At 38.9% G+C, this 12,758-nt stretch overlaps 3 protein-coding genes across 4 annotated transcripts in view; 1 reads left to right on the top strand and 2 right to left on the bottom strand.

The window, feature by feature from the left end:
- Window positions 1-2,983: 2,983 nt before the first annotated feature.
- LOC123506275 (zinc finger protein 525-like) lies at window positions 2,984-6,363 on the bottom strand. The gene is made up of 2 exons (XM_045258217.1): window positions 6,116-6,363; window positions 2,984-5,002 (listed from the first exon to the last, which is right to left on the bottom strand). Exon 2 carries the CDS (start codon window positions 4,620-4,622, stop codon window positions 3,558-3,560), a length of 1,065 nt encoding a protein of 354 aa, XP_045114152.1. The 5' UTR covers window positions 4,623-5,002; window positions 6,116-6,363; the 3' UTR covers window positions 2,984-3,557.
- Window positions 6,364-9,041: 2,678 nt separating this feature from the next.
- The window catches only part of LOC123506049 (myosin-IIIb-like), a 40,103-nt gene continuing 36,386 nt past the window's right edge, over window positions 9,042-12,758 (bottom strand). For both annotated transcript variants that reach the window (XM_045257890.1, XM_045257891.1), the window contains exons 27-28: window positions 10,722-10,892; window positions 9,042-10,310 (exon numbers count right to left, since the gene is read on the bottom strand). In XM_045257890.1, the coding sequence (XP_045113825.1) occupies window positions 10,040-10,310; window positions 10,722-10,892 (442 nt within the window). In that variant the 3' untranslated portion in view covers window positions 9,042-10,039. The remainder of the gene's footprint in view (window positions 10,311-10,721; window positions 10,893-12,758) is intronic.
- The window catches only part of LOC123506052 (electron transfer flavoprotein beta subunit lysine methyltransferase-like), a 103,836-nt gene continuing 101,984 nt past the window's right edge, over window positions 10,907-12,758 (top strand). The window contains exon 1 of the mRNA XM_045257895.1: window positions 10,907-12,758. This exon is cut by the window's right edge and continues 154 nt beyond it. The gene's annotated coding sequence lies outside the window, so the exon portion shown is untranslated.

Here is a 12,758-nt window from a genome sequence, read left to right as displayed (position 1 = left end):
GTTCTAGAAAAGTCCTTGGTGCCTAAAAAAAATTACGTTACGATTCGATACAGAAAGTTATTGTATAATCAGCAAATAATGAATTATGTGTGTGTAGGCAAATTATGAGGCGCGTGAGGACCACTTCCTCTCGCCTTGTAGGGCGACTGGAGGAGGCCCACTCATCCAGAATGGGTTTGATGGTATGGAGATGGAGGTTGTCCCCATGACTTTTGCAACACAAGTTTTGCTGATGATTTAACAACTGAGACATGACTGCAGATCCCGACAGAGGTTTCACGCTCCCTCGAGCTATGCAGCAGACCGAACTAGCATGTCAGCCTGTTCATTCCCACGTATACTGGAATGTCCAGGCACCCAAATCAGTGAGGAGGATTTACAACATGAATTTAACTAATTAATGATGTTGCCCTGGATTTCATTTGTATCTACCATTTACAAAGTTGATCTCGTCTCCATACTCTTTGAACCACCTTATTTCTAAGATCTTCCTCACATTCTTTATGAGTACTAATCCCAAACAGTCTCTAAGTCCCAAAATTTTGATATATCAGTATCAGATATCGTGAGATACATAAGAGCTGGGGTCAGGAAAATTTGTAGATTGATGGTGAATGCATATGCATATGTGTATGGGGTGATGAAGGCATACCAGTAGAATTTAGACATTCACTGAAATTTCCATAAAGAATCCAGCCAAACACAGATTTCATAGCAACTACTTGTTCTACTTGAACTGCATCCTTATAGGGCCAATCAGATTTCAATAATAGTCTCTAAATCCAAAGGGGAGTTGTGGTGGAAGTCATCTGCTAAAGATAAATGACTAGACATTGAAAATATAGGCTGGAACTACTGGTTTTACTAAGGGATCACATATACTTGGAATGCTTGCCACTACAATGGAAAGAACATCATCCTTATTATCCAAGACTCTCAATTTGTATACATTGCTTAGAACATCTCTATCTGAACTATGACCACCAAAAGAACTATAAGGAAATTCTGTGCTGGTGACCCATTCAGACTCACATTTACCAACAAACTTATTACCAACATAATTATGACTGATCACAACCACTATCAAACAACCAAAAAAACCACTATCAAACCAAAAACAACCTTGTAGTGAAAATATTTTCTTTACCCTTTAGCACCCGTATGTTTGTAGTACATTGTTATTTCTACAGTGGCCTGATAGCATAATAAGAGTTTAAGAACCTTCTATGTATTTTCTTCCACCTTCACTTTCGAGGCCACATTTAGTTTGATGCCACACATAGAACTATTGTGGTCACCTTGACATTTGGAACACTTGGCATTACAGTTTCTAGATATGTGACCACTATATAGACATTTGAAATAAACATCTACTTCCTTTATCCTATCAAACCTTTGCTGTCCATCTAGCATTTTTCTGATTTGTGGTTTACTACAGAACATGCAACCTGAGCATTCTATGGGGAAGTTGCATATAAAGCTGAAGCCATGAACAATTTACCCTTAGTCCCTTTACTTATTTCTTTACTACTTTTCTTTCCTTCTCCATTCTTGACACTACATTTCACTTCTTTCAAGAACTTCAATTTCCCTTTGAAGCCAGTCAAGTAGTCCACTACAATTTCGTGGCCACGTTTATCTCAACTCTGTTGGTAATCTAGACACAATCATGTGAGTTAATACTTCACATTGCTTGCCTGTAATTCCCTGGGCTTCTAAACTTCATGCGTGTTTAACTACCTCATCCTGTAGTCTCCACAGCTGGGCGATGTAGATCTTGCTCTGGTTGACTGGAATTTGTAGGGCAAGAAGAGCTTGGATGTGTGCATAGTGTTTATGGTGTCCTTGTTACTAACAGTCAGGTCTTAAACTTGTCATCACATAACAACCTCTTGTGCCTGGCTTGTTGTCTGACTGTACCTGTCATATCTATGTAATCGTCTAACTCATCAGGTCTTACTTCAAGCTAAATTTCTGACTGCAATCCTTCTAATTTTGTTAGTTTCTTACCAAACTCCTCCAGGATATCTATTAACTCACTGGAAGTTGCTGAAGCAGTTTTGACTAGTAGTCCATCTATCTTAATACACACTCTAGTTAGCCAACTTTGTGCTGCTGCTTGAGGCTTCTGTAATTTCTCCAGTCCTTCCATGTTGCTGGAGAGATGACATTTTCTTGGCTAATATAATCCTCTGATGCTAAACTTCCCGAGTCTGGGCACCAAAATGTCCAATATGAGACATTTTTCTCTGAAAAAGCAAACAAACATAAAAAGTAGAGGCCAAGAAAACACAGATGGCTGTCAGAGTGGTCATTTCTTCATCTCTTCTTTATACAGTCTTGTTAAACTCACTGAATGTACCATCCAGTTCTTACTATGTTTCCCTCAAAGCATCCACATATATATATCATCCTTCTTATATCTCAATATTAATCCAAGAAAACCTAAGAAAAGCAAGTATATATTATAAAGAATAATAATAATCAGTAAGTTGTATTGAAACTTCTAAGGAATTTTTTTTTTTCATGTTATAGCTTATAGCACCTGTAGGCATACTTGAAGAGTATATGTGGGAAGCGCTGTTATGCTTCCACCCATTAGTGGCGCAGGCAATTTTATTTACAGTGGTACCCATATTAGGGCCTATATCACCACCCAAGTGCATCTCTGGTGCAACCACCTAGAACCTGGGTATCATGGTGAAATGTAGGTAGTAACTTTAAACCACTCGACAAATGGCATAGCTTCAAAGCGGTATGTGGTGGGATTCGAACCTATGCGTGGATGTCTGCCAGATCCCATGCTCACTCCCTTATCCACTACGCCTGTGTATTTGCCAAGTGTATTTACCTAGTTGTATTGTACAGGGTTCGAGCAGGGCTCATGTCTCCATTTATCCAATTTTTCTTTAGTTATGCACATTATGTGCTGCAACAACTTCATTATTCAATGCACAGTTTTCCACCATTCTATGTGGAAAATTGTGTGTGTGTGTGTGTGTGTGTGTGTGTGTGTGTGTGTGTGTGTGTGTGTGTGTGTGTGTGTGTGTGTGTGTGTGTGTGTGTGTGTGTGGTATTTCAAGAAGTCACCCTAACATAAAGAAATCCTTGTCTTGCACTGCCTGTGTCTATGGGGCAGTCAGTCATAATATTCTCCTATACATCATGTTTCTCTTGATTAGATGCACTGACATTCTTCAAAGGTTTCTCAGTATATGAGCTGGAAAGATTCATATTCTGCTCAGTTTACCTCCCTATGCTGCTGCACTTGTGGCTCTGTGCCCTGAAGACCTTTACTAGTATATAGTTCCTCCTTCAACTTTGGAAGAAACTGGTAACATTTTCACAGCCTCCTGCTTTATCCATTCATATACAATGCTAGCAGATTCGTACTTTATTTTGTAACCTTCAAAGATGATATTTTGCCCAAAAGTTTTAGATAATTCTTTTTGTATTTATAGTAAAGGATGACCACCTTTTTGTTTTTTTGCTTTAGGATGATTCACGTGTCATCTTATACGGTGAAATATACAGTGACTGTTCAAGCCTTCTTTACATCAGTGAGTCAAGACGTGTCGAGTAATGCTTGATTTGGTTTCAAACTGCTCTCCACACTTGTCACATGTAAAGTGCCCTTTATCACAATGAACCTTTGTATGAATGGCCAAATGGTTCTTACTGGGAAAAGAATTTCCACAGGCACATCTGAACATTTTCTTGCCTGTGTGGAGTTTTGTATGTCTTGTGAGATTAGATTTGCGACCAAACATTTTCCCACATTCTTTACACTTAAAATTCTTTTTCAAAGTGTGTACAGACATGTGATCACGGAGGTGGCTTTTTGATAGAAATATTTTTCCACATGTCTTACACATGTTATTTTGATCAGAGTGAGTGAGTCTATGCCTTAAAAAATCTCGTCTATGTATAAATCTCTCATCACACACTTCACACTCATATGGGGTCACTCCAGAATGAACAAGAATATGTTCATGCAACATGGTCTTACACATAAAGACTTCCTCGCATTTTTCACACTGGAAAAAGTCTGTGCCAGCACCAGGAACCACAGGTTGACTGTGTGACAGGCTGCTTTCATTCTTGTGTCCTTCATACTCATCATAGTTAAGCTCCTCTTGTTCTTCTTTTATTTCCACCATCACATCAACAGAATCCACCGTCATTGCTAAGTGGGTCTGATCAGGTAAAAACTCCAGCTTAACAGGCCGTTCCAAGCAGGTTGTGTCAGGAGCAGGATTTTCACACTCTTCCTGCTTCAACATTTTCAACTGTGTGTGAATCACTGCATGCTCTGTGAGATTGCATTTTTTACTAAACATTTTTCCACAATCTTCACATCCATAAATCTTTCTCTTAGGATTACAATGACAGAGTCTGTGTTCCTCTAATTGATTTTTAAACTGGAATTTTCTTTTACATTTCTCACATTCATAAGGAGTCTTTAAAGATTCAGCAAGAACATGTTCATACAACTTGCTCTTGCAAGTAAAGACTTCCTTACATTCTTTACACTGAAAAAAGTCTGTGCCAGCTCCAGGAATCTCAGACTGAGTGTATGAGACACTGCTTTCGCTTTCACCTGCTAGTCCAGCCATAGTCATGCTCTATCTGTTCTTGACTGCCATCATTGTGTAGTAGTGGCAGTAGTGACATGCCTCTGTAAGGCTCTTTCAATAAATTCAGGCTAGAGAACACTTTTTGGATTAACAATAGAAAAAATCTTAGAGAATAAATAGGGATTTTATCCTCTTATCCTGAAGGGGACCTGGGCTGGCCAGACATTCACAATAGAGTTGTAAGAAAAACACCATTATAGAGAACCAGAAGGAAAGTAATGAAAAATTATTGGATGGCCTTCAGAGGGAGATGTCAGCCCAGTGTAAAGACACACATCTTGCAAGATTTGCTGGACACAGATCTTGTAAGGAAGCATATCTTCAGGTTGTACAGAATGAGTTCCTCTTAGCTGACTCAACCATACCTGAAACAAGATTATATGTGTAATTAGGTACTTATATACTACATATGAAAAATTATCAATACCATTTGCTGAGGAATCCCAATGATAAGGTTTAGTATTAATAAAATATGCTTACAATTAGTTGCCTATGTAAAACTTATGTGGTTTCAGAAAATCTATATAACATGCATAGCTAGACACCATAACTAAAGACATTATCATTATAAGTGATGAACAGATAAGAAAAACTTTATCAGTGGTATAATATAATGGATAACTGGTGATAACAGATAAATCAATAAATCCAAAATTCTCATAATAATAATATTGATATTCTAGATGCAAGAAATTGATCAATCCAAATAATTTTTTATATTATTCTTTAAAAGAACTGAAAAAACAAATCATATTAAATGTTTATCTTGTCTCTTTACTAGTACCGTACTGTTTTCAGTTAAACAACTACATTGGATTTTGAAAGCTACCTCCCGGCTGGGTTGCCGCTGGAAATTAGGAACCCTGCTCAACAATTACAACACAATGCTCACCACTGCCAAAGTATTTGAAGAAAAATTTTTTATACGATTTTATTGGTATCTGACCTCTCAAATTACTTAATTCAATGCTTCCCCCCAACAAAAAATAAATAAAAAAAAATCCCAGAGACCCCTCAAGATCATTGTGAATGAAAGGTAGGCATAAGTTGGAGTTGAAAAAAGCAATAACTCAAAAACTATATAGCTACATTTGCGCCACAAATAACGTAAAACTTCAAGAAATTTACTTTATGTCTCAAAAGGAAAAACAAAAGCCACATCAGAAAATCGTCGGTTAGATGAAAAAGAAATTGGCCACTTAATTCAATCCGCCTCCCACCATAATACCGGGGCGTCATAACGGCCAGGCCACAGCAGAGCCAAAGATCTTTTTTTTTTTTTTTTATAGGAAGCTCTCCCACAGCATCCCAGAGCTTGCATCCCGCCATCCCAAGTGCTATCACCTACACCATCTCTCACATATTATAGATCTGATTCTATTCCTAGCCTTGTCACATTTAGGGCACAAGCTGTCCATATTTGTTCGCCTAAAAGAAAAAAAAAAAAAATCCATCTAAACCCAGAGGCTGTTCCTCACCTCCTATGGCTACGCTTGGGCAGTGACGTTCACGTTGTGTTCGTATTGTCAGCTTGTCGCTTGTCACTTGTCACTGTTGTCTTCCTCTTCTTGTGACTTTCGCTTTATATCGCTTGGTAGGTCCTTCTTCCCTTCAGTATTGTGTTCTGATTCTTCCACTCTTCAAGCGACGATCAAAACACAACCTGAGAGGCTGAGATGTGGAGGTGAGAAGCTCTAAGCTTCCGCTTTTCTAACAGTACCTTGTAATTAGTTTCTTGATTTGGTTTTATCGCCTCAGAATATTGAGGGAGCAAAACAACAACATATTATCCTAGTCTGTCTAGCCATGCTGCACATATTATGCTATAGTGAAATATTTTCAATTAATACTGTTGTAGGTGCGCGTACAGAGGGTTCCTTCCTTGGCTCATGAAAAAAAATGATGTTATTACCGTAATCACGTGTTCCTGGTGTGTTATTGATTTATTAGCTGTGTTGTTATTACTTATTACTTGTGCTGTCCATTGAAAAATTACTGGTACCAATAAATAATTTCTCATTTCTGTAATAACACATCGGGAATTAGTACTGTACATCCCACACTAGTCTTCCCTACATCTTGAATTAACGTCTTGACAAACTTGTAAGAGGGTCAAACAGTCTAGTTCTACAGCTAAGAACAGGCTCTCTTTGTAAACAGGAATCCTGTCTAAAGCCCACCAAAGAAAAACAATCTACTGTAGAGATACATCCCATTTAGGAAAAAAAAAAAAAATACTACATGGCTTAGTAAATCTATCTTTTTCTATGTTGTCACATGCAAATAAACATTATTCAGCCATCACTGTTTAGTAAAATTCTCTTTTGATGCTTCTGCATCTTTAAAGTTCTGATACGAATTAGGATATGATGTACAATGGTGGCATTCAGAAGAAAAGCACTACTTTGATTTATGATCAAAGGGGATTTATGTGGATCTCACTGTGCGGACTCTAGTTCTGTCTCCGGAGGAATCTATGGACGTCCTCAGTCTTCTTTACGGATATCAGTTTGCGGGAAAGCTACAGTACCATTTGTTGTAATTGCCACTTGCCATCTCCGAAACCCCAAAAGTATTTTAATAGACAATTAAGGACAGGATTAAGAGAAGGATATGTATGTAGCTAATCGGTCATTCAAAGACATGTCATTATATAGCTATATTATATAGCTGCAGATGCATTGTATAGCTGCAGATGCATCAGAGACAAGCATTACTCTGGCAGTGGTGAAAATGATGAGTGGGGTGAATACTTTCCAGCTCTGAATAGAACTTGTCTCGTATCTACTCGTATTCCTCAATAACAGCATTATACTCACTACTCCTTTAGGTGTAGAGCCTTTTGAAATTTACAACATAGTTTATCTAACCATGTCTGAGCTAGTTTTACATCGTCTTATATCTGAGATCTAGCAATACCAGACTTTCAGGTTAATGCAACTTCATTCCTGCCATTAACAAATCCTTTGTCAAACTTTTACTGAACATTGTTAGTGCTATTCCCATTTAAACTTTCCTTAGAATGTACCCCAACAGATTCTAAATCTCAGAATTTGTGCAACTCGCTCAAAGACAGCACTGGTACATTCCCTTCTAACTGCAGGAAGTCCGAGAACCTTATAGCATCCAGCCAGACAGAATCTTGGCCAATACGTCCTTTCTGGCTAGGATGGATAAAATTCTACCATGTGTCAACCCTTACCAAGCTATCTACTGTAATACGGCTGTAATCAGCAGCCAAATGCATTGATTCATATCTTGTGAGTGTGTCTTTGAGGAAAATGGGGCTTAATAAAGGAACACATAATGGTAGAAACTAGGAATCTTTCAATAGCGCAACTAACGACTGTCCAAACTTCTTATTATCCTTTAGTGTTGAACCATTTAAGTTAAACCTGCTCTGAGAAGACGTCCCACTAAAGGGGGAATAAGTGATAGGTTCTGAACACGCCCATATAATCTTCATTTTCTTTTACTAAGGAACTTAAGACATCCGAATGATTCTTACTGCCACTTGAACACTTTCTGGTTACTAATTATTTTGCCTAACCTTGGCCGTCTACAAAGCACAGGATTCTGTTTCTTCTCCCAAGAATTTTTCCATTATTGAGGTGATGTAGATTAATAAGAGGTCTCTTTCATAAAAGGGATAATGTTCAAAGAGACCAGGGTAGGAGTCATATTCTTCATTATTTCGTAGTCTTATGTCGACTACTTCTAAGAAGCTCTCGTGGAAGTTATCGAGATTTCTTTTCTTATTCTATTGATTGAACAAAAACTCTGGAAAACATCCATGACAACCCAACTAATCACTTCCTTTGAATAAGAAAACTTAAAGCCTTTGAAAATACAAGATCAGGAGATACAACAATAATTACGATGGGGATATTAACTACTATAATACACGCAGGTAATGGTTGAAATTCTCTTTTTTATTTCTTTCTCTTGGACTGATACAAGTTTTATTCCTTTAAAACTAAGTCAGACGTCGCATTCTTCAACATGTTATGGTATAATGTTAACCTTTGTCATAGTCGTCGTCTATAACCGAGGGACGCCAGCCATTATACTACATACTCATTACGGTCACAGTTACTATGGAAAGAGAAATGGGTTGGACATCAAGAGAGAGAGAGAGAGAGAGAGAGAGAGAGAGAGAGAGAGAGAGAGAGAGAGAGAGAGAGAGAGAGAGAGAGAGAGAGAGAGAGAGAGAGAGAGAGAGAATTACTATCTTGTCTTGTTCACAAACAGGAAAAAAATAAATATATATAAATTATAACAAAATCTTTTACTACTATAACAACAGTAACAAATAATGTGTTGACTAGTGGACCATGGTGTGTGTGTGTGTGTGTGTGTGTGTGTGTGTGTGTGTGTGTGTGTGTGTGTGTGTGTGTGTGTGTGTGTGTGTGTGTGTGTGTGTGTGTGTGTGTGTGTGTGTGTGTGTGTGTGTGTGTGTGTGTGTGTGTGTGTGTGTGTGTGTGTGTGTGTGTGTGTGTGTGTGTGTGTGTGTATTGAAGGACATGATACATATTTTTAAGCACGTAATCCTTCTTGTTTTCTCACTACGTACAATTATCACCTGTAATTTCATATAAGTACACTACTGACCAGAAAAATGATAGATAATAAATCAATTTGTTCATAAAGGTCTCTGGCCTGTAAGATAATGATTTCTCTATTTCTAGTTTCACAGCTAGTTCCGAATGATTTAATCTGCACATCTGGTGTAAATCATTTTCATGTAACATATAGTTTTTTTTTGGTCTAATTATTTCAATCTTATGTATGTTTGATTTTTTTTTTATTTGTTACTGTTCCTTGTGTTAACTACTTTTATTAGTCTTTCACATCTACTGTCTTCTCTTCCTTGCCATTCATTTGGTGCAGCCACTGTCAGAAATCTCGCATTCTTAAGCCTCTCACTTCACTCTGGCCTTCCTTCCTCTAAAGTTTCCTAAGATCACAAACTGTCAACTGATGGATTCTTAACAGCAGATCAGGGCAGGGGACTTTTGTAACACGCTAAACACTTTTTAGACGAGTGCAGCTGTCTCAGATGTGGCCAACACTACAAGCTGTGTGCATGTGTGGTGTTATTTTGTTTATATACAGATATAGACAAATAGTTCAGGTGTGTTTTTTCTTTGGATTATTGTTGCTACTCTCTTCGTTCAGCTCTCATAATCTTGACAATCTCATGTATAGACGTCGATGGAACTTCTTTCATATGTTTTTTTTTCTTTTCTTTTCTGCTTTCACTTACACGATGGTTTTGTGGATTTTCAGGTTCCATCAATTTCAACTTCTTTTTATTTTCGAAGGATTTACGGTCATGTCATCTTGCTATGGCGAGATGAAGAGGGACAGGATAAACATTCCTCAATGGTTGGGTCTTTTATTTACATCTGGTATTCTGCTCCGTATCCATTGTGTCCATCTCTCTTCAGCTGCCTCTTCCTAATAGTGTCCGTGGGGGCGTAGTTGGTTTTTCTGAGCATCTGCCGGAAGTTGAAAGGACCCACATCGTCATCATTGGTTTCCACCCTCTTGACTTCCTTGGCTACAGGAGGTGGAGGTGGTGCTGTCTTCTTGGTGGCGTCAGAACGAAGCATTTGGCGGAGGTCAGATGCAGCCTTCATGTTAGTGGTAGGGGATGGGCCGCGTCCCGTACTGTGGGGCAGGAGATGGTGAGCGATAGAGGAGAATGGGAAAGACAAAAAGGAAAGGATGAAAAGAAAGGGGAAAGAAGAAAGGGAAGGGCGATGCAGCTTTCATGTTAGTGGGAGGGAATGTGCCGCGTCTCTTACTGTGGGGCAGATGGTGAGCGATAGATGGAAATGGAAAAGACTAGAAGGAAAGGGTAAAAAGAAAGGGGAAAGAGGAAACGGAAGGGTGATGGAGAGGCCTGATAACGAAACCTGAGTGTTGTGAATACTTTTCATCAGTATTTATATGATTTGATAGTTTTTTTTTTTTTTCTACTGATTTAGTTACTTATTTCATTGAATAATTCAGCTTGTTAGTTAACCAATATGCAGGCACACATTCACATCTCTCTCTCTCTCTCTCTCTCTCTCTCACCTCCATTCCGGGGGCGGCACCCCTGCACCAAGAGCCACCGCGCCCTTCCACTGACGGATGTTCTCCTCTCCTCTCTCCTCGTTCTCCTTCGCCTGGGACTTGAGGCCTTCACGCACTATCTTTATCTTCTCTTCCCTTAGGTCGACCTTCACGCCTGCCTCCGTCGCCGCCCTGGGAAGAAGGATGTGAGGAAGGGATGAGATCAGCTGGAGGTACAGATGTTGATGTGGCTGTTGGCTGGTTAGGTTTGTGAATCAGGTCTTATGTTATCAGAGGAACGGTCAGTTTCTGGTGGTGTAAGTGGTGTGTGCAATTACGTGATTAAGTCAATATTATTTTTTTTATTACGAAGAGATAGCACAAGCAATATACACAAGTGTACATAAGCAGTTAAAAGCTGTGCAGGGTATTTACTGTTTTGCTTCCCTCAAACATCTCTGGAATATTCCCTCATAGAGTCACTGGATCTTCGGCTCTGAGTGATCTTCTTTTTTTTTTTGTACCTATACTTTGTAGATGTTCATAGTGGTAGTGGTGATGTTAGTGGTGGTGGTCGTGATGGTGGTGATGGGGATACAGTTACTCCCGTCACGACTTATATGCTGTTTTTTTTTTTTTTTTTTTTTTTTTTTTTTACACCTAGACTTCGGTGACGTTCATGGTGATGATGAGAGTGGTGATGACAGTAATAGTGACAAGTATAATGATGTATCAAGTGATTTTGATCTCCTTTATAGAGAGTTTTGTTATTTTAGTAGTTAATATCTGGTCTAGCAATACGTAACAACGCTCTCCTTGTGATCTGTATGTGTATGTGTGATGATCTTGAATGTTCATTAGTGTTAGTAATCACTGTAGACAGCTATATACAGCGTCAACCACAGGTTAGAATATCGAAAGCTGGTTAGCATTTTTCATCCTCGTATCTTTAAATGTGTGAATTTTGAGTAAAGGTAAGTGGGCTCACACCTCTGGCAGGACATGGCGGCCAACTGATGGAGAAAGCGATGTTAGTCACGTGCGTAGTCTGTGGTGAGCAGTGCATATGTCACAAAGGATAACTATTATGAAGGAGGTTTATCAGGGAATTCAATGAAAGCTATGCCTCTATCGATGGTACTGTATTTGCGACGATCTGTTCTCTCAGTACAGTTGGCAACACTTGCAGTACCCCAGCCAGCAGCAGCAATATAGGGAACAGTAAATAATATCATACAGAAAAGTTATCAAGCTAGAGATTTATCCAACATGAGCTATAGATCTTTGCGGATGGTAATTTTAGGAACGGCCTGTGTATTTGGTACAGTTGGTAGCACTGGTAGTTACACAGTAGGCCCAGCAGCAGTTATCAATAGCAGCGGCGTGCTGGTGACGTGTGGTTGTGTAATTCTTGTGTCCGCGTGCTTGTGTGTTTAGCGATAAATAGACTTCTTTTCACCGTAAGACAAGAATGATGAAAAGCAAGCGATGAGTTAGAATGCGAACACTGTAACACTGAGTGGGGAATGTGTATGCAATTAATCGTTGACTGTAAACTAGCACTTAACCTTAACTAGTTCACTGCTGTTTGGCGCATCTTTCTCTAACCATTCTGCTCTGAGACATTCCGTCATTCTCTACGGTCAGACATCAAGATGGCTAGGTATTGGAAAATCAATTCTTTCATCTTTCCTTAACTACTAATCACTCTGATATATTCCCTATTTCATCACGGCGACCTTCAAATATCATAATGCCTAAAATTTGCAAAATCTATTGTTACCCTTTTCCGTTGTTGTTGGTGCTTACAACGATGCCATAATATTGATTCTAGTGCTGTGATTCGTTGCCTGTTGCCGTGAATTTCATCCCTGGTGAGTTGGAGGCTCTTACGTAAACTTGTACAACATGTCGCCAGTACCTTCTTGTATCAAAGTAAACTGTAGTCGAGGATAAACTGTAGACATGTGAAAGGAGTCGAAGAGAAAAGGAAAGCAAGAACGTTAAAAGATTACTGTTTTCACGTATGTTAGTTCTCAATCCAAAGACGCAAAAATC

Source organism: Portunus trituberculatus, chromosome 19, assembly GCF_017591435.1.
Source record: "Portunus trituberculatus isolate SZX2019 chromosome 19, ASM1759143v1, whole genome shotgun sequence".
NCBI classification, from domain to species: domain Eukaryota; kingdom Metazoa; phylum Arthropoda; class Malacostraca; order Decapoda; family Portunidae; genus Portunus; species Portunus trituberculatus.
This window is presented reverse-complemented; position numbering and strand designations above follow the sequence as displayed.